We start from the raw sequence: 22,883 nt of genomic DNA, 5'->3' as shown, positions 1-22,883 counted from the left end.
CTAAGTTACTCAGGTCATGACTCACACGCTTTCCAATGATGATTGTTCCATTTTCATTTGTTCCCTGGATACTTAAGCTATGTCCAATGACTCTCCTTCCCCTGTAGCCTCACGTTACTGTATACTGTCTGTTCTCTGTCTGCTACAGGAAGTACCAGGGAAGATAAGGCAATACGTTGTCAACCTGCTGCCTGACTCTCTCCTTCCCCTGTAGCCTCACGTTACTGTATACTGTCTGTTCTCTGTCTGCTACAGGAAGTACCAGGGAAGATAAGGTAATACGTTGTCAACCTGCTGCCTGACTCTCTCCTTCCCCTGTAGCCTCACGTTACTGTATACTGGCTGTTCTCTGTCTGCTACAGGAAGTGCCAGGGAAGATAAGGCAATACGTTGTCAACCTGCTGCCTGACTCTCTCCTTCCCCTGTAGCCTCACGTTACTGTATACTGGGCTGTTCTCTGTCTGCTACAGGAAGTACCAGGGGAAGATAAGGCAATACGTTGTCAACCTGCTGCTTGACTCTCTCCTTCCCCTGTAGCCTCACGTTACTGTATACTGTCTGTTCTCTGTCTGCTACAGGAAGTACCAGGGAAGATAAGGCAATACGTTGTCAACCTGCTGCTTGACTCTCTCCTTCCCCTGTAGCCTCACGTTACTGTATACTGGCTGTTCTCTGTCTGCTACAGGAAGTACCAGGGAAGATAAGGCAATACGTTGTCAACCTGCTGCCTGACTCTCTCCTTCCCCTGTAGCCTCACGTTACTGTATACTGGCTGTTCTCTGTCTGCTACAGGAAGTACCAGGGGAAGATAAGGCAATACGTTGTCAACCTGCTGCTTGACTCTCTCCTTCCCCTGTAGCCTCACGTTACTGTATACTGGCTGTTCTCTGTCTGCTACAGGAAGTACCAGGGGAAGATAAGGCAATACGTTGTCAACCTGCTGCCTGACTCTCTCCTTCCCCTGTAGCCTCACGTTACTGTATACTGGCTGTTCTGTCTGCTACAGGAAGTACCAGGGAAGATAAGGCAATACATTGTCAACCTGCTGCCTGACTCTCTCCTTCCCCTGTAGCCTCACGTTACTGTATACTGGCTGTTCTCTGTCTGCTACAGGAAGTACCAGGGAAGATAAGGCAATACGTTGTCAACCTGCTGCCTGACTCTCTCCTTCCCCTGTAGCCTCACGTTACTGTATACTGTCTGTTCTCTGTCTGCTACAGGAAGTACCAGGGAAGATAAGGCAATACGTTGTCAACCTGCTGCCTGACTCTCTCCTTCCCCTGTAGCCTCACGTTACTGTATACTGGCTGTTCTCTGTCTGCTACAGGAAGTACCAGGGAAGATAAGGCAATACGTTGTCAACCTGCTGCCTGACTCTCTCCTTCCCCTGTAGCCTCACGTTACTGTATACTGGCTGTTCTCTGTCTGCTACAGGAAGTACCAGGGGAAGATAAGGCAATACGTTGTCAACCTGCTGCCTGACTCTCTCCTTCCCCTGTAGCCTCACGTTACTGTATACTGGCTGTTCTCTGTCTGCTACAGGAAGTACCAGGGAAGATAAGGCAATACGTTGTCAACCTGCTGCCTGACTCTCTCCTTCCCCTGTAGCCTCACGTTACTGTATACTGGCTGTTCTCTGTCTGCTACAGGAAGTACCAGGGAAGATAAGGTAATACGTTGTCAACCTGCTGCCTGACTCTCTCCTTCCCCTGTAGCCTCACGTTACTGTATACTGGCTGTTCTCTGTCTGCTACAGGAAGTACCAGGGAAGATAAGGCAATACGTTGTCAACCTGCTGCCTGACTCTCTCCTTCCCCTGTAGCCTCACGTTACTGTATACTGGCTGTTCTCTGTCTGCTACAGGAAGTACCAGGGAAGATAAGGTAATACGTTGTCAACCTGCTGCTTGACTCTCTCCTTCCCCTGTAGCCTCACGTTACTGTATACTGGCTGTTCTCTGTCTGCTACAGGAAGTACCAGGGAAGATAAGGCAATACGTTGTCAACCTGCTGCTTGACTCTCTCCTTCCCCTGTAGCCTCACGTTACTGTATACTGGCTGTTCTCTGTCTGCTACAGGAAGTACCAGGGAAGATAAGGCAATACATTGTCAACCTGCTGCCTGACTCTCTCCTTCCCCTGTAGCCTCACGTTACTGTATACTGGCTGTTCTCTGTCTGCTACAGGAAGTACCAGGGGAAGATAAGGCAATACGTTGTCAACCTGCTGCCTGACTCTCTCCTTCCCCTGTAGCCTCACAGTTACTGTATACTGGCTGTTCTCTGTCTGCTACAGGAAGTACCAGGGGAAGATAAGGCAATACGTTGTCAACCTGCTGCCTGACTCTCTCCTTCCCCTGTAGCCTCACGTTACTGTATACTGTCTGTTCTCTGTCTGCTACAGGAAGTACCAGGGAAGATAAGGCAATACGTTGTCAACCTGCTGCCTGACTCTCTCCTTCCCCTGTAGCCTCACGTTACTGTATACTGGCTGTTCTCTGTCTGCTACAGGAAGTACCAGGGAAGATAAGGCAATACGTTGTCAACCTGCTGCTTGACTCTCTCCTTCCCCTGTAGCCTCACGTTACTGTATACTGGGCTGTTCTCTGTCTGCTACAGGAAGTACCCGGGAAGATAAGGCAATACGTTGTCAACCTGCTGCCTGACTCTCCTTCCCCTGTAGCCTCACGTTACTGTATACTGGCTGTTCTCTGTCTGCTACAGGAAGTACCAGGGAAGATAAGGCAATACGTTGTCAACCTGCTGCTTGACTCTCTCCTTCCCCTGTAGCCTCACGTTACTGTATACTGGCTGTTCTCTGTCTGCTACAGGAAGTACCAGGGAAGATAAGGCAATACGTTGTCAACCTGCTGCCTGACTCTCTCCTTCCCCTGTAGCCTCACGTTACTGTATACTGGCTGTTCTCTGTCTGCTACAGGAAGTACCAGGGAAGATAAGGCAATACGTTGTCAACCTGCTGCTTGACTCTCTCCTTCCCCTGTAGCCTCACGTTACTGTATACTGGCTGTTCTCTGTCTGCTACAAGAAGTACCAGGGGAAGATAAGGCAATACGTTGTCAACCTGCTGCCTGACTCTCTAACCGCCGGTGCAGTCGATGCTCTAAATCAAATTATATTTCCAATGCTGTTGTGGCTATCTGATATTTGCTAAGTCTTAACCCATTGCTTTAATGTGTTTACAAGCAACATTGACGTTGCTGCGTCCTTGTGTGCAGACATCTCAAGGTCACAGGACATGTCAACCCTAGATATATGCTTTGATTTCATTATTAACAATGTCTCTGAACGTGATCTAATGAACAGATTTGTCAATGTGAATATACCAACTCAGCTAAAAAATCAATTCATTGTGGGTTTTGTTTATCATTTGTTGTGTGTTTCTTTGGTGAAAGTGCACCATTGTGAAAATAAACCGTTCCATTTGAGAGGAATTTCAAGGGATCTCATCAGAGAACTAGTCCATGATTATTTGCTGTGTTTGTCAGTGGCATTGGATTTTTACAATCACTTTGGCACTAATTTCGGGAAACCTTGGTGTCATTTTTCAAAACTCTAGACACAAAACTCACAACCAATTATCAAAATGCAAATTTTTCAAAACTCTAACACTTTTTCCAATTGCTTGGATACAATACACATAAAGATAAGATAATTTGTTCATTGAACTAAAATCACCTGTTCAAAATGACAACTTAACATCAAAGTATTACCATTTCAAAATGCAATTCACACATTACATCTGAGATGACTGTCTTCATTTCATTACAATGATCTAACTATCAATTGATACAACTGCTCAAAATGATAAGTAACTGTTGCGTTACTCTTAATGCATAGTTTTACGGAAACTGACGAACAATATTCCATATTTAGAACATGAAAGTTTCAGGATAACGAGATCCATTGACACCAATTACCGTGGAACATGAACCAATTGGACTACATTATCTATGAATGTAATATTTCATCATCATTCTTTATCAGACACTGTTTCTATGGTCCCATGTACCACTTTTCCAGACCATGTTTTCAGATTTGACATTACTGTACACTCACCGGCCACTTTATTAGGTACACCTATCTAGTACTGGGTAGGACCGCCTTTTGCCTCCACAACAGCCTGAATTATTCACGGTGTTGTACGTTAAGAGATGCCATTCTGTACACCACTGTTTTAAACAGCTGTTATTTGAGCGTTTGTGGCCTTTCTGTTAGCTTGAATGAGTCTGGACATTCTCCTCTGACCTCTCTCATTAACAAGGTGGTTTTGCCCACAGAACTGCCGCTCAGTGAATGTGTTTTGTTTATCGCACCATTCTCTGTAAACTCTAGAGACTGTAGTGCGTAAAACCCCAGGAAGGCAGCTGTTTCTGAGATGCTGGAATCACCATGTGTGGCATCAACAATCATACCACGGTCAAAGTTGCTTAGATTACGCATCTTGCCCGTTCTAATGTTTGGTGGAACAACATCTAAAGCTCTCTACTCTATATACTCTATATATTGAGTTGCAGGCAGCCACATGATTCGCTGTTCGAATGTAATCGTCCTTGATGATGCTAAATCAGGTCTGTAGAGCTGATGGCATGACCTATGTCATTGTGTGGGATAATGTCAGGTTCCACCATGCTCAAATGGTGCAAGCATGGTTTCAGGCCCATCCACAATTTACCACCCTGTGCTTACCCCCATACTCTCCTTTCCTTAACCTGATTGAGGATTTTTCTCCACATGGAGGTGGAAGGTATATGATAGGCGCCCTCACGAACAAGCCACCCTTCTCCAGCCATGGATGACGCATGCAATGACATCACGGCAGACCAGTGTCAGGCCTGGATTCGCCATTCTTCCCAAGATGTTTGGCTAATGAAAACATCCATTGTGATGTGGATGAGAACCTGTGGCCAAATCCACAAGACAGGGTTGATGGAAATATAGAAGTACAGTAATCAATCCTTTGTTTTGCTTTTTACAGTAAGCCAGGTGAGGAACACTGCCGTTGACGTTTTACTGTAGTTTTTTTCTTTTTTTGTAGCTAATTATTTTTGCTTTGATTCAAAGAAACCTGTGTTGTGAGTTTATTGTATTTCATCAATAAATTTCATATTTTGTTCAATGATTCCACTGTCTGTAGTATTCTCTCTACTAGTCCTTTTACAGTGATGTATTTACGTGTAGTAGCATAATGAAACATGTATTACATATTTTGTACTACAATATTTAATGATTGTATGAACAACTACACAGTGAAACTATTGGTATCTTGTGTGTGGGTGATCTAAATGAATGTTCCTATGGTATTTCATGATAAATTAGTGATTTGAACCAATGACTCTGCAAGTGCAAGGTTTCTTTAAAGATATGAATGCACAATGCAATGTTTTGAACATTGGACAGCCTGTGTTACAAGTGATGACCGTTTTGAGTTTTGTGTCTAGAGTTTTGAAAAATGACCACAAGGTTCTGAAATTAGTGCCAAAGTGATTGTTAAAAAACTGTAATAGGTTTGTTGTTTGTTTGTAAGTGCATATTTAGGTCTTGAGTGTCCCGGACACTATTATTACGTAGGAAACAGGAGAAGAAGACATTTGGAAGTCCAAAAGCTTGGGGCGGGTTGACATTCTGTGTTGTGCAGGGCCAGAACTGATCGTCCAAGTTATGCAAGTCATTGAGAGGAAGGAGAGTGCCTGTGAGTGTGAGGGTGTGTGTCTGTGCATGCCTGTGAGTGTGTGTGTGTCTGTGTGTGTCTGTGCATGCCTGTGAGCGTGTGTGTGTCTGTGTGTGTCTGTGCATGCCTGTGAGCGTGTGTGTGTCTGTGCATGCCTGTGAGAGTGTGTGTGCGTGTGTCTGTGCATGCCTGTCAGTGTGTGTGTGTGTCTGTGCATGCCTGTGAGTGTGTGTGTGTGTGTCTGTGCATGCCTGTGAGGGTGTGTGTGTATGTGCATGCCTGTGAGCGTGTGTGTGTTTCCAGAATGGATGCCATGCCGCCAGGCCACAGAGCAAAGACAAGCTGTTCAAATCCTATTAGTCAGAATGTCTTCCCTCCCCAGCTCTGTGTAAGTGTGCCTCACAGCCCAGTATTGTACATTCTCCCCTTTAATTTCACACTTACTTCCCAGGGCTTTGTATGCTGCGTTCAGCTCCACAGAACACTACTCCCACCCTCACGTCATTATGTTAATCCACAGCACAGCATACAGCTGTAGACACATCAGTCACTCAGCTCTTTATGAGGAGAAACATGCACACAGAGCTATGTTCAACACACACACTAAAACACTGCATACTGGTACTGGCTACTACAGCAGACAACTCCCAAGACCCAGACACACATCTTGTATGATGTGCAAGAACACACACACACGCATACACTAATGCACACACACTCACACACACAGACACCTCTTGTGCAGATGTGACTAAAATTACATTAAATTAAATCTCTTGTGTCTGTTCTTTCCAGATAACCCTGACCTGACCCGTCTGAGCAGTATCCATAATAAATACTACTACACACTGAGCTGTAGGATGGGCCAGCAGTATCCATAATAAATACAAATACCAACTGAGCTGTAGGATGGGCCAGCAGTATCCATAATAAACACTAATACCCACTGAGCTGTAGGATGGGCCAGCAGTATCCACAATAAACACTAATACCCACTGAGCTGTATGATTGGCCAGCAGTATCCATAATAAATACTAATACCCACTGAGCTGTATGATGGGCCAGCAGTATCCATAATAAATACTAATCCCCATTGAGCTGTAGGATGTGCCAGCAGTATCCATAATAAATACTAATACCCACTGAGCTGTAGGATGGGCCAGCAGTATCCATAATAAATACTAATACCCACTGAGCTGTAGGATGGGCCAGCAGTGTCCACAATAAACACTACTACCCACTGAGCTGTAGGATGGGCCAGCAGTATCCATAATAAACACTAATACCCGCTGAGCTGTAGGGTGGGCCAGCAGTATCATTATTAAATACTAATACCCGCTGAGCTGTAGGATGGGACAGCAGTATCCATAATAAATACTAATACCCACTGAGCTGTAGGATGGGCCAGCAGTATCCATAATAAATACTAATACCCGCTGAGCGGTAGGATGGGCCAGCAGTATCCATAATAAATACTATTACCCGCTGAGCTGTAGGATGGGCCAGCAGTATCCATAATAAATTCTAATACCCACTGAGCTGTAGGATGGGCCAGCAGTGTCCACAATAAACACTACTACCCACTGAGCTGTAGGATGGGCCAGCAGTATCCATAATAAACACTAATACCCGCTGAGCTGTAGGGTGGGCCAGCAGTATCATTATTAAATACTAATACCCGCTGAGCTGTAGGATGGGACAGCAGTATCCATAATAAATACTAATACCCACTGAGCTGTAGGATGGGCCAGCAGTATCCATAATAAATACTAATACCCGCTGAGCGGTAGGATGGGCCAGCAGTATCCATAATAAATACTATTACCCGCTGAGCTGTAGGATGGGCCAGCAGTATCCATAATAAATTTGAATACCCACTGAGCTGTAGGATGGGCCAGCAGTATCCATAATAAATACTAATACCCACTGAGCTGTAGGATGGGCCAGCAGTATCCATGATAAATACTAATACCCACTGAGCTGTAGGATGGGCCAGCAGTATCCATGATAAATACTAATACCCACTGAGCTGTAGGATGGGCCAGCAGTATCCATAATAAATACTAATACCCGCTGAGCTGTAGGATGGGCCAGCAGTATCCATAATAAACACTATACCCACTGAGCTGTAGGATGAGCCAGCAGTATCCATAATAAACACTAATACCCACTGAGCTGTAGGATGGGCCAGCAGTATCCATAATAAATACTACTACCCACTGAGCTGTGGGATGGGCCAGCAGTATCCATAATAAACACTACTACCCACTGAGCTGTAGGATGGGCCAACTGTATCCATAATAAATACGAATACCCACTGAGCTGTAGGATGGGCCAGCAGTATCCATAATAAATTCTAATACCCACTGAGCTGTAGGATGGGCCAGCAGTATCCATAATAAATTCTAATACCCACTGAGCTGTAGGATGGGCCAGCAGTATCCATGATAAATACTAATACCCGCTGAGCTGTAGGGTGGGCCAGCAGTATCATTATTAAATACTAATACCCGCTGAGCTGTAGGATGGGCCAGCAGTATCCATAATAAATACTAATACCCACTGAGCTGTAGGATGGGCCAGCAGTATCCATAATAAATACTAATACCCACTGAGCTGTAGGATGGGCCAGCAGTATCCATAATAAATACTAATACCCGCTGAGCGGTAGGATGGGCCAGCAGTATCCATAATAAATACTATTACCCGCTGAGCTGTAGGATGGGCCAGCAGTATCCATAATAAATTCTAATACCCACTGAGCTGTAGGATGGGCCAGCAGTGTCCACAATAAACACTACTACCTACTGAGCTGTAGGATGGGCCAGCAGTATCCATAATAAACACTATACCCACTGAGCTGTAGGATGGGCCAGCAGTATCCATAATAAATACTACTACCCACTGAGCTGTGGGATGGGCCAGCAGTATCCATAATAAACACTACTACCCACTGAGCTGTAGGATGGGCCAGCAGTATCCATAATAAACACTACTACCCACTGAGCTGTAGGATGAGCCAGCAGTATCCATAATAAATTCTAATACCCACTGAGCTGTAGGATGGGCCAGCAGTATCCATAATAAATTCTAATACCCACTGAGCTGTAGGATGGGCCAGCAGTATCCATGATAAATACTAATACCCACTGAGCTGTAGGATGGGCCAGCAGTATCCATAATAAACACTACTACCCACTGAGCTGTAGGATGAGCCAGCAGTATCCATAATAAACACTACTACCCACTGAGCTGTAGGATGAGCCAGCAGTATCCATAATAAACACTACTACCCACTGAGCTGTAGGATGAGCCAGCAGTATCCATAATAAACACTACTACCCACTGAGCTGTGGGATGAGCCAGCAGTATCCATAATAAACACTAATACCCACTGAGCTGTGGGATGGGCCAGCAGTATCCACAATAAACACTACTACCCGCTGAGCTGTAGGATGAGCCAGCAGTATCCATAATAAACACTACTACCCACTGAGCTGTGGGATGAGCCAGCAGTATCCATAATAAACACTAATACCCACTGAGCTGTGGGATGAGCCAGCAGTATCCATAATAAACACTAATACCCACTGAGCTGTGGGATGAGCCAGCAGTATCCATAATAAACACTACTACCCACTGAGCTGTGGGATGAGCCAGCAGTATCCATAATAAACACTAATACCCACTGAGCTGTGGGATGAGCCAGCAGTATCCATAATAAACACTAATACCCACTGAGCTGTGGGATGAGCCAGCAGTATCCATAATAAACACTACTACCCACTGAGCTGTGGGATGAGCCAGCAGTATCCATAATAAACACTAATACCCACTGAGCTGTGGGATGAGCCAGCAGTATCCATAATAAACACTAATACCCACTGAGCTGTGGGATGAGCCAGCAGTATCCATAATAAACACTAATACCCACTGAGCTGTAGGATGGGCCAGCAGTATCCATAATAAACACTAATACCCACTGAGCTGTAGGATGGGCCAGCAGTATCCATAATAAACACTACTACCCACTGAGCTGTAGGATGGGCCAGCAGTGTCCACAATAAACACTACTACCCACTGAGCTGTGGGATGGGCCAGCAGTATCCATAATAAACACTAATACCCACTGAGCTGTAGGATGAGCCAGCAGTATCCATAATAAACACTACTACCCACTGAGCTGTGGGATGGGCCAGCAGTATCCATAATAAACACTAATACCCACTGAGCTGTAGGATGGGCCAGCAGTATCCATAATAAACACTAATACCCACTGAGCTGTAGGATGGGCCAGCAGTATCCATAATAAACACTACTACCCACTGAGCTGTGGGATGGGCCAGCAGTATCCATAATAAACACTACTACCCACTGAGCTGTGGGATGGGCCAGCAGTATCCATAATAAACACTACTACCCACTGAGCTGTAGGATGAGCCAGCAGTATCCATAATAAACACTACTACCCACTGAGCTGTGGGATGGGCCAGCAGTATCCATAATAAACACTACTACCCACTGAGCTGTAGGATGGGCCAGCAGTATCCATAATAAACACTACTACCCACTGAGCTGTGGGATGGGCCAGCAGTATCCATAATAAACACTAATACCCACTGAGCTGTGGGATGGGCCAGCAGTATCCATAATAAACACTACTACCCACTGAGCTGTGGGATGGGCCAGCAGTATCCATAATAAACACTAATACCCACTGAGCTGTGGGATGGGCCAGCAGTATCCATAATAAACAATACTACCCACTAAACAGGCCAAGCCGTCTTCTATGAGTTAAAAAAAACTACTGTGTCTTAATTGGCACCTGGCCAATGCGGTGCACTATAGGGAATAGGATGCCTAAACCAGCCAATGAATATTTAATTATGGGATGGGGCTATACCCGGCAAGAGGCTTAGTTCATTAGCAGGTTCTGCTTCCCGTCATGATCCTGAAATGAGTCTCCCTGCCTATACAAAAAATATTACATTAAAAACAGAATCATACACACACCTCGTGTGCTGCTGGTACTACATTAAATCTCTTGTGTCTGTTCCTTCCAGATAACCCTGAAACTGACCCCAGTCTGAAGAGTATCCATAAAAACACTTTATTTTTTATTTAACTGGGCAAGTCAGTTAAGAACTAATTCTTATTTACAATGACGGCCTACCCTGGTGAAACCCAGACGACGCTGGGCCAATTGTGCGCCGCCGTTGGGTCTCCCAATCACTGCCGGTTGTGATACAGCCTGGATTTGAACCAGGGTGTCTGTAGTGACACGTCTAGCACTGAGATGCAGTGCCTTAGACCGCTGAGCCACCAGGGTGCCCACTAATACCCACTGAGCTGAAGGATGGGCCAGCAGTATCCATAATAAACACTAATACCCACTGAGCTGTAGGATGGGCCAGCAGTATCCAAAATAAATACTACTACCCACTGAGCTGTAGGATGGGCCAGCAGTATCCATAATAAATACTACTACCCACTGAGCTGTAGGATGGGCAAGCAGTATCCACAATAAACACTAATACGCGCTGAGCTGTAGGATGGGCCAGCAGTATCCAAAATAAACACTAATACCCACTGAGCTGTAGGATGGGCCAGCAGTATCCATAATAAACACTACTACCCACTGAGCTGTAGGATGGGCCAACAGTATCCATAATACATACTACTACCCACTGAGCTGTAGGATGGGCCAGCAGTATCCATAATAAACACTAATACCCACTGAGCTGTAGGATGGGCCAGCAGTATCCACAATAAACACTAATACCCACTAAACAGGGCAAGTTTTCTTCTATGAGAAGATGGCTACAATAGTACCATGACATCCTGAAATGAGTCTCCCTGCTTGTACAAAAGATATTACATTAAAAAAAGAAAATCCAACTCGTATGGATGGTGAGGTTCAACGGCAATAACTATTGTAATCCTGCAATGTTAGAGATAGGAGTCCCACTAGCGGTGAAACTGGAGGGTGTTGTCACGTTCCTGACCTGTTTTCCTTGTTTTTGTATGTGTTTAGTTGGTCAGGGCGTGAGTTGGGGTGGGCATTCTATGTATTGTGTTTCTATGTTGGGTTTAATGTGTTGCCTGATATGGTTCTCAATTAGAGGCAGGTGTTTGACGTTTCCTCTGATTGAGAACCATATTAAGGTAGGCTGTTCTCACTGTTTGTTTGTGGGTGATTTTTTCCTGTGTCTGTGTCTGTGTCTGTCGCACCACACGGGACTGTTTCGTTTTCGTTCGTTTGGTTAGTCTGTTCCTGTTCGTGCGTTCTTCGTATTATGTAAGTTCGTTTGTTCAGGTCTGTTGACTTCGTTTATTGTTTTGAAGTTTGTTCAAGTATATTTTCGTCTTCGTTATTATTATTAAAATCATCATGTATTCCACCTACGCTGCATTTTGGTCCAATCCTTCTCGCCTCTCCTCATCCGAGGAGGAGGAAAAATATGACGACCGTTACAGGCGTGCAATTCAAATAAATAATCATAAATGTTATGGATTTTAAACATTTATGTACATATAAGTGTCTTATATCGTCTGAAAGCTTAAATTTTTGTTAATCTAACTGCACAGTCCGATTTACAGTAACTATTACAGCGAAAACATGCCATGCGATTGTTTGAGGACGGCGCCCCTCATCAAAATATTTTTCCACGGGCACAGGTTTCATACATTCACAAATAACGATTAAATATTCACTTACTTTTTGAAAATCTTCCTCTGTTTTGTCATCCGAATTGTCCCAGCTATAACATCTAGTGTCGTTTTGTTAGATAAAGTCCTTCTTTATATCCCAGAAAGTGTTTAGTTGGCGCCTTCGATTTGAGTAATCCACTCGTTCAACATGCAGAGAAAGGAATCCGAAAATCTACCCCTAAACTTAAACTCTACCCCTAAACAAGTCAAAATACGTTTCTATTTACTCCTCAGATAGCCTAAAATATAATCAAACTATAATATTTCTTACAGAAAGAAGTATGTTCAATAGGAAACTGATTTTAACAGGTGCTTATTGTCTTTATAGTGCACGCAAACACGAATTTCCAAGACTGTGTCCTTCTGCTAAAACTGATATTTCTTAATTGTTTTTTAAGTTACAAGTCTGAAACCTTGAACATAGACTGCTGACACCCTGTGGAAGCCATGGGAATTGCATCCAGGGAGCTAATCGTCAAAATGACCTTACTCTTGCATTTCTAAGAGGATGGTCTCTCCAAAAAAAAAGTTTCTGGTTCGTTTTTCTTTGGATTTTCTCCTAACATATCTATTGTGTTATATTCTCCTACGTTATTGTAACATTTCTACAAACGTCAAAGTGTTTTCTTTCCAATGGTACCAATTACAGTATATGCATATCCTGGCTTCAGGACCTGAGCTACAGGCAGTTTACTTTGGGCACGTCATTCAGACAGGAAGTGGAGAAAAAAGGAGCCTAGCCCTAAGAAGCTTTAGGAGACCACAGTAAAGGAAAGAATAGGCTATGGGCTGAGCAATGCTTGGGCTTGTAAAATTGTCAGGTTTTCCTGAAATCCCAGTTTGAAAGGTCCTGGATTCAGGAGGATAGAAGCAGGAAGTCCAGAATCCTCCAACCATAATTCCTGGGAATATTAGGGAAGTTACCATCATTTTGCAAGTCTAGCCATGCTGGAAATATCTCTTACATTATAAATATGACTCACAGCTAACTACAATAGGAGCCCAGGTCTTCCTCCTTACTGTTTTCATGCTGAAGCAGTCTGCAGGATCAGTGAATGGCCTGGGGGCATAGACTCTATTCTATCAACCAACGGTCAGTCAATCTCTCTGTGTCCCAAATGGCACCCTATTCCCTTTATAGTGCATTACTTCTGACCAGTGTCCATAGGCTTTGGTCAGAAGTAGTACGCTACATAGGGAATAGGGTGCTATTTGGGACACCGTCTCTGGTCTGCCTTTACTTCACTGAACACAGCACAGATAGGCTCACAGCCCCTGTTACTACCACTAGAACTTGACCAGGGAGAGATTAGTTGAGGACACAGTCCATTTCTTCCACTTAATCAGGGAAGGAGAGAAAGAAGCACTCCAGAAGATAAAAATGGATTCGCATGCAAATTGCATGAGAAACTGTACGTTGATGTTATTCATCTATATCTCTATGTACTATGGGCATTGCTATCTATTCATATTCTTCCTACAAGTGAAGTTACTTGGAAGAGAAAGCTAATGTGGAATGAATACGTAAGTAAAATTGTAAGTGTACGATTATTATTATTACTGTAGCATGTGCATGCAAATCTATCATACAATAACCATGACTTCATCCAAACACTCAGGTCAAACCAGATTTACTTTCCCATTATACAACAAGCATCCCAGCTATGCATTTCAATAAGCATTCATCTCTGAAATTATACCAGTAGTCATCTCTGACAATATACCAGAGAGTAGCAGTAGTCATCTCTGACAATATACCAGTAGTCATCTCTGACAATATACCAGAGTAGCAGTAGTCATCTTTGATAATATACCAGTAGTCATCTCTTATAATATACCTGTAGTCATCTATGACAATGTACCAGTAGTCATCTCTTATAATATACCTGTAGTCATCTATGACAATGTACCAGTAGTCATCTCTTATAATATACCAGTAGTCATCTCTGACATTATACCAGCAGTCATCTCTGACATTATACCAGCAGTCATCTCTGACATTGTACCAGTAGTCATCTCTGACATTATACCAGTAGTCATCTCTGACATTATGCCAGTAGTCATCTCTTATAATATACCTGTAGTCATCTCTGACAATGTACCAGTAGTCATCTCTTATAATATACCAGCAGTCATCTCTGACATTATACCAGCAGTCATCTCTGACATTGTACCAGTAGTCATCTCTGACATTATACCAGTAGTCATCTCTGACATTATACCAGTAGTCATCTCTTATAATATACCTGTAGTCATCTCTGACAATGTACCAGTAGTCATCTCTTATAATATACCTGTAGTCATCTCTGACAATGTACCTGTAGTCATCTCTGACAATATACCAGAGAGTAGCAGTAGTCATCTCTGACAATATACCAGTAGTCATCTCTGACAATATACCAGAGAGTAGCAGTAGTCATCTCTGACAATATACCAGTAGTCATCTCCGACAATACAACATTAGTCATCTCTGACAATATACCAGAGAGTAGCAGTAGTCATCTCTGACAATATACCAGTAGTCATCTCTGACAATACACCATTAGTCAACTCTGACAATATACCAGTAGTCATCTCTGACAATATACCAGAGAGTAGCAGTAGTCATCTCTGACAATATACCAGAGAGTAGCAGTAGTCATCTCTGACAATATACCAGTAGTCATCTCTGACAATATACCAGAGAGTACCAGTAGTCATCTCTGACAATACACCATTAGTCATCTCTGACAATGTACCAGTAGTCATCTCTGACAATATACCAGTAGTCATCTCTGACAATATACCAGTAGTCATCTCTGACATTATACCAGTAGTCATCTCTGACAATGTACCAGTAGTCATCTCTGACAATGTACCAGTAGTCATCTCTGACAATGTACCAGTAGTCATCTCTGACATTATACCAGCAGTCATCTCTGACATTATACCAGCAGTCATCTCTGACATTATACCAGCAGTCATCTCTGACAATGTACCAGTAAATATATGATATGATCCCCAATCAGAGACAACGATAGACAGCTGCCTCTGATTGGGAACCATACCAGGCCAACATAGAAATAACAAAACTAGAATGCCCACCCTAGTCACACCCTGACCTAACCAAAATAGAGAATAAAAAGGCTCTCTAAGGTCAGGGCGTGACATCATCTCTGATAATACACCAGTAGTCATCTCTGACAATACATCAGTAGTCATCTCTGACAATATACCAGTAGTCATCTCTGACAATGTACCTGTAGTCATCTCTGACAATACACCAGTAGTCATCTCTGATAATGTACCAGTGGTCATCTCTGACAATACACCAGAGAGCAATTACATAGATTCATAATGAAGGCTTCCAATCACAGTGGTCTGGTTATTAAAAATAACACATTACAAATAATGTAGGCCTACTATGTACTGGATGTATCCCAAATGTTCCCCTATTCCCTTTGTAGTGCACTACTTTTAAAGAGAGCTCGGGTCAACAGTAATGCAATATAGGGAATAGGATGCCATTTGGGACACGTCCCATAGAAGCAGAATTGCAATGCCTTATGGGTTAAGAATCAGTCTGCTCGTTAGCGAACAGGACAGACCTCAAACCAAAACATCAATCTTCTTTGTTGACAATCTCTTCTCTCGTTAAGTAGATGGTAACACAATGTTCCAGTTGAACTTTGTTTGTTTATTTGTTTTGTGACTTGTACTTTCTGGTAATGAGTGAATCTGTGCTGAGGGGGAATCAATAGCAGCACTCAGAGGTTTGGCTCAGGGAGAGAAGGCAAGTACGAACCCTACCCAACACTGAGCGATGGCACCCTATTCCCTTTATAGTGCATCCCACATGGCACCCTATTCCCTTTATAGTGTATCCCACAGGGCACCCTATTCCCTTTATAGTGCACTACATTAGACCAGAGCAGTGGTATTCAAACTGTTTCAGCTGGGATCCCATAACTTTTCGAGACCCCAAATCTAATGACTCAAACTTAAAATCGGTACATTTAGGTTTTTACATCAAAACATTTTCTTCAAGATGAAAAGAAACCAATAGATACATTTACTCAATAAAATGAAATGTGTCATTATCTTTCTCAAAAACATGTGTATATTGTCCCATACAGTAATCTGTACTCTTATTTCTTTGTTCCCCAAAGGAGTTCCCCCGTGACCCCACTAAGGGGCATGACCCCGACTTTGAATACCACTGGAATATAGTATATAGTAGAATACAATGGTGTGTAGAGCTGTACATTATATTATGGGCTTATGGTGATCACATCTTCCTCAAACATGCCTGTAGTGTTCTTTAAAAGAAGTGCTCATCTTTATAATGTCTGGGTTAGCCTGGGTATCTGGGAACTAACCCTCAACAGCTATAGCAGCTTGAATATTATATTTGTAAAGATTGTTCTTTTCACTTCATTGAGATATCAATTATATATGAGGAGATTTATATTAGCTCTGCTTATCATCAACCCCCAACACATTGACTACGGCGTCCTAAATGGCACCCTATTCCCTAAGTAGTGCACTACTTAGAGAACAGGGTACCATTTGGAACACAGAATATAGTCTTCTCATGGCTGGCTGCCTGCGTGGAGCTAATGACTTCTCATCAGAAAACCACCATCTCCATCTCCTCATGACAGGTTTAGTAGAGACAATATTATATAGTTGCATGGTTTTTAGTGAGGCTGAGATTCCATATTATCCCGTATGATCTCCCCCCCTTGTTATTCTGGAGGGAGCAGTGAGCGCCGCCCAGGGCCCCAACAGTAGCATTAGCAGGGTTGCAGAATGAACAGAGAGAGAGAGCGAGGGGAGGGTGAGAAAACAGGGAGGGAGAGGAGAGAGAGATGACTAGTTTAGAGGAGCCAGGACTGAATGGACTCTGGAGTTACTGTATGAAGGATCTTTGACAGGCGATCAGTGTCTCATTGGGACGTACAGAACTGAGTCCCTATCCCCAGCTTATAGAACACCGATCTGAACATCAAATTGACCCAAAAATCACAATTTCCTGATACGTCCTCTACACTGCTTCCTGCATTTGCTCGTGATTCTAGAACCCTCTCTAGAGAAGGTCTAGGTGTTCAGATCAGTTCAGTGAAGCCACAAACACACACTTACTCATCAGAATGAGCAATGATATGGTCTGGCAGAAGCAAGGCATGGAGCAGGCAGCCTGATAGGGAACTCATCTTGGACCGGCTGCATCTATCTCCCATCTCCCACTGCTCTATATATCAGCCTCCCATCTCCCATCTCCCACCGCTCTATATATCAGCCTCCCTTCTCCCTTCTCCCATCTCCCACTGCTCTATATATCAGCCTCCTTTCTCCCTTCTCCCATCTCCCAGTGCTCTATATATCAGCCTCCCATCTCCCATCTCCCACCGCTCTATATATCAGCCTCCCTTCTCCCTTCTCCCATCTCCCACTGCTCTATATATCAGCCTCCCATCTCCCATCTCCCACTGCTCTATATATCAGCCTCCCTTCTCCCTTCTCCCATCTCCCACCGCTCTATATATCAGCCTCCCTTCTCCCTTCTCCCATCTCCCACTGCTCTATATATCAGCCTCCCATCTCCCATCTCCCACTGCTCTATATATCAGCCTCCCTTCTCCCTTCTCCCATCTCCCACCGCTCTATATATCATTCTCCCTTCTCCCTTCTCCCATCTCCCACTGCTCTATATATCAGCCTCCCTTCTCCCTTCTCCCATCTCCCACTGCTCTATATATCATCCTCCCTTCTCCCTTCTCCCATCTCCCACTGCTCTATATATCAGCCTCCCATCTCCCATCTCCCACCGCTCTATATATCAGCCTCCCTTCTCCCTTCTCCCATCTCCCACTGCTCTATATATCATCCTCCCTTCTCCCTTCTCCCATCTCCCACCGCTCTATATATCATCCTCCCTTCTCCCTTCTCCCATCTCCCACCGCTCTATATATCATCCTCCCTTCTCCCTTCTCCCATCTCCCACTGCTCTATATATCAGCCTCCCTTCTCCCATCTCCCATCTCCCATCTCCCACTGCTCTATATATCAGCCTCCCATCTCCCATGTCCCATTGCTCTATATATCAGCCTCCCTTCTCCCATCTCCCACTGCTCTATATATCATCCTCCCTTCTCCCATCTCCCACTGCTCTATATATCAGCCTCCCTTCTCCCATCTCCCATCTCCCACTGCTCTATATATCAGCCTCCCTTCTCCCTTCTCCCATCTCCCACTGCTCTATATATCAGTCTCCCTTCTCCCATCTCCCTTCTCCCATCTCCCACTGCTCTATATATCATCCTCCCATCTCCCATGTCCCACTGTTCTATATATCAGCCTCCTTTCTCCCATCTCCCACTGCTCTATATATCAGTCTCCCTTCTCCCATCTCCCTTCTCCCATCTCCCACTGCTCTATATATCAGCCTCCCACCTCCCATCTCCCACTGCTCTATATATCAGCCTCCCAGGAGCAGCCTGCATCTCTCACTTTATCTCTCTCAATCTATTCTCTCTCTCTTTCTCTATCACCCTATTTCCTCATCACCGTACATAGTCATCTATCCCTCTTTAGTAAGAGACACTCCTCTCTCTCTCTCTCTCTCTCTCTCTCTCTCTCTCATTCTCTCTCTCTCATTCACTCTCTCATTCACTCTCTCATTCACTCTCTCATTCGCTCTCTCTCTCTCTCTCTCTCTCTCTCTCTCTCTCTCTCTCTCTCTCTCTCTCTCTCTCTCTCTCTCTCTCTCTCTCTCTCTCTCTCTCTCCAATTTTATTGGTATGGGAAAGATATGTTTACATTGCCAAAGCAAGTGAAATAGATAATAAACAAAAGTGAAATATACAATAAAAAATGAACAGTCTATCTCTCTCACACCGCGTTAAAAATATTCACATAATTTAGCATAGATTAACATAAGATTAACATAGATTAAAAGTAGTAGCCAGAGGCCAAAAATATTGATTTGGGGGGTAAGTGACTGACCTGACTCCTTGGTCTGCTGTGTGCTCCCCTGGTCATCACGGTGGTTGTCCAGCCTCAAGACAGACAGCAGGTGTTCTAGGATCTTCTCTGGGGTCCCTGACACCACCACGTACCTGTCAGAGACAACACTGTCACTGGACGAGTCGTCCTCGATGGAGGACAGAGAGCGACTGCTGCTGCACACCTCCTCTCCATCCCCCTCTCCCTCTGACTCTTCCTCGTCTATGTAGCGGAAGTAGGGGACATCGAAGGTGGGGACTTTGGTGGCCTTGGCCCCTTCCTCTGCCCGGCTGGCGCTGTCACTGCCCCCGCTTCCACTGCTGCCTTCCTCTGAGTCTTCCTCCTCATCCTCCTCCTGCTCCACCAGAGCCACCGCTGCCAGCAGCCTGCCCTCCTCCCGCTGCCGCAGGTCCGGGGGTTGCCGCGGCCGAGTGCCCATCCTCAGCATGTCCCTGTGCCCCTTACAGCCGGTACCACTGTTGCCGTGGTTACTGCTTCATGCCTTCCCTCAGCCACCCATTGGCCCATCCGCCTAGCTGTCCACCTGCTGCAGCTGCTATAGAGCCCTGGGAGAACCCTGGTCCTGTGGTCTCCCTACCCCAGAGAGAGTTCTCCACACCCAGCCTGATATGGTGACACTCTCCCCTGTGTCTACACAGCCAGTCAGCCAGTCAGCCAGCTACGGCTCACTCCCGGCTTCCTCACTCTCTCTCACACACACACGCTAGCTCCATCCATCTGTGTGCTGTGAGCTGCAATGCAAGCACACGCCGCCTGTGTTGAGAAGTGTGTGTGTGTGTGTGTGGAGACTGAGGAGGAGAACGACTAGAAGGAGGGAGGAAAGAGAGAGAGTGAGAGGGAGGGGTGAAAGCGGAGAGACAGAGAGGCTTACCTCCTGTCCCCCTCCTCTGGTCTCCGCCCTCCCCTGGCCGATGCGGAGGGGGCTGGCCGCTGTGACGACACTCTCTGGAGCACCAGCACCTCCTGGCCCCGCTCCCGCACACATACACGGACTGCCTCGTCACTGTGGGCCTGGAGGGAGGGAGGGAGGGAGGGAAATGGAGGGGAAGAGAGAGGGAAGGAGGGAGGGAGGAGCATAATCACTAAGGAGATTCCCTGTCTTTTCTTTTCCTCTCACCGCATCCCATTGATTTCCATCACAATAGCCCTGTCACATCCAGTCCTCTGAATGAAAGACCCTCTCCATAGATTACAATAATCATTCATTCATTTTTTATCAGTAAACCCCAGTCAGGAATTGTATTTACATTCACATAATCAAACGAATGCATATTTTAATGAACAATTGTTCTTTAGAGGATATGAATGCTGTTAAGACCATGATTTATCTATCTTCCTTCCGTAACACTTTGGATGTGTTTTATGTGAGGAGCAGGTCTTAGTGTGTAGTAAAAACACTGGCTTTAAAGGGTTTGCTGTTGGCCTCAGATGAGACAGCTCTGGGTTTTCTAATGTCACCCCTGTGTGCTCTGTGTGAGGGTTTCATAAGAAAGAGAGATGGGGACTGGTGCAGAACACACATTCACACACAGGAACACACACACTGCGATGGCACTGTCACTTAATCACCAGAGTGTTATCAATCTTTCCCAGCCTTCAGGCACATAGGGGTAACACTTAACTGGTCATCTCTCTCTCACTCCATCCCCCCTACACTGCCCCCCCCTCTTCCCACCCACACAGGAACAACCAAGTCCTCTGCTGTGAGTGCCTGTCCTCTGGCCACCCAGTCTCATGCAGTCATGGGTCAAGGATAGCACTTTAACCCACTGAGACAATTACCTCAACAACAACTACAACTTATGACTGTTCCTCACATGCAGTAGAGCAGAATAAGTTGTGAAGCAAAATCAATTAGAAACAGTCCACCCATGTATATGCAGTAGTAGTCACATTACGCAGTCCACTCTCTCTGTGGGAATACCCAGGGGTTGAATTGGGATATTGGAGTAGGAACTATCCCAGATAATGGTGTTAAATATTATTGCTAGGTTATTACTAGGTTATTGCTAGTGTCGCTCTAGATTAAAGACTAAGAGGCAATGAAAGTGTGTGTGTGTGTGTGTGTGTGTGTGTGTGTGTGTGTGTGTGTGTGTGTGTGTGTGTGTGTGTGTGTGTGTGTGTGTGTGTGTGTGTGTGTGTGTGTGTGTGTGTGTGTGTGTGTGTGTGTGTGTGTGTGTTTGCATGCTGTGTCGAACTGTGATGTTTTTTCCCCTTAAGTCCTAATCAAGAGGTCATTATCTTTATCAATACCATTGGTTCAATAAGACAATAATGTGTTGAAGGGTGTGTAAATTAGAAAGAGAGTTACATCACCACTATAGTCTGCATAGAGGGTTAACACCGGCACCAATGCAGACGAAGGGGAAGAAACAAATTGAACCAATCAGGCCGGGGGATATTGGCTGGAGTGGAAACCAAGGAACACATGGAGGCCCTGTAAGGAATCGAGGCTGGGACGATGTGCAAGAGAAGTGTAGTGGGGGGTTGTGGGAACTGGGAAAAGGAAGTCACATTCAACCATTTGTAGCTGTTTGGGTCATAACTGGATAAACTAAAACACACACAGATGTATAAATACCAGATGGAAATCACTATTCAGTTACAACTCAGAGAGCATTAGGGATTAGTAGAGGGAGTGGATCAATAATGGAAAACATTCATACAGAAACACACAAAAAATAGTATTCTTCAACAAAATAGCCTGTAATGGTGATTGTAATGGACCTGTAATGGTGATTGTAATGGACCTGTAATGGTGATTGTAATGGACCTGTAATGGTGATTGTAATGGACCTGTAATGGTGATTGTAATGGACCTGTAATGGTGATTGTAATGGACCTGTAATGGTGATTGTAATGGACCTGTAATGGTGATTGTAATGGACCTGTAATGGTGATTGTAATGGACCTGTAATGGTGATTGTAATTGACTGGTTGAACCAGGACTAGTGATTCTACATCTCTTCCATTCCATCTCATTATTTCTCTCATCGGATGTCTGAACATGTCAGCTTTGCAAGTAGCCATGCATGATGATGTCTGCCAAGTATACCGTTTGAATAATAAACCAATTAAATGAATGGTTGAAGCAATTGACATTCAGTAAAGTTGGTGATATTTAGGCAGTAGATACAGCGCCAGAATAGTACCCTATTCCCTGTATAGTGCACTACTTTTGAACAGAGGCCTATGGGTAGGGGGATGGGAATAGGGTGCCATTTGGGATGCAGATTATTAATAGGTTGTAGAGTACAGTAGATGAATAGGTGGTAGAATACAGTAGATTAATAAATGGTAGAGTACAGTAGATTAATAGATGGTAAAGTACAGTAGATTAATAGATGGTAGAGTACAGTAGATTAATAGATGGTAAATTACAGTAGATTAATAGGTGGTAGAGTACAGTAGATTAATAGATGGTAAAGTACAGTAGATTAATAGGTGGTAGAATACAGTAGATTAATAGATGGTAGAG

The 22,883-nt window shown here is 44.4% G+C and overlaps 1 protein-coding gene across 4 annotated transcripts in view; it reads right to left on the bottom strand.

Annotated features, from left to right (window-relative positions):
• Positions 1-22,883, bottom strand: part of LOC120048839 (rap guanine nucleotide exchange factor 5-like) — a 72,766-nt gene that overhangs the window by 35,618 nt on the left and 14,265 nt on the right. For 2 of the 4 annotated variants that reach the window (XR_005477045.1, XM_038995117.1), the window contains exon 1: positions 19,385-20,199. Coding sequence is in view for 2 of the 4 variants with exons in the window: in XM_038995117.1 (XP_038851045.1) it covers positions 19,385-19,832 (448 nt within the window). In the remaining 2 variants the exon portion in view is untranslated. Of the gene's footprint in view, positions 1-19,384; positions 20,203-20,276; positions 20,417-22,883 lie in introns of those variants that run through there. The other 2 variants (XM_038995118.1, XR_005477046.1) reach the window with 2 other exon arrangements.

Source organism: Salvelinus namaycush, chromosome 5, assembly GCF_016432855.1.
Source record: "Salvelinus namaycush isolate Seneca chromosome 5, SaNama_1.0, whole genome shotgun sequence".
Classification (NCBI taxonomy): domain Eukaryota; kingdom Metazoa; phylum Chordata; class Actinopteri; order Salmoniformes; family Salmonidae; genus Salvelinus; species Salvelinus namaycush.
This window is presented reverse-complemented; position numbering and strand designations above follow the sequence as displayed.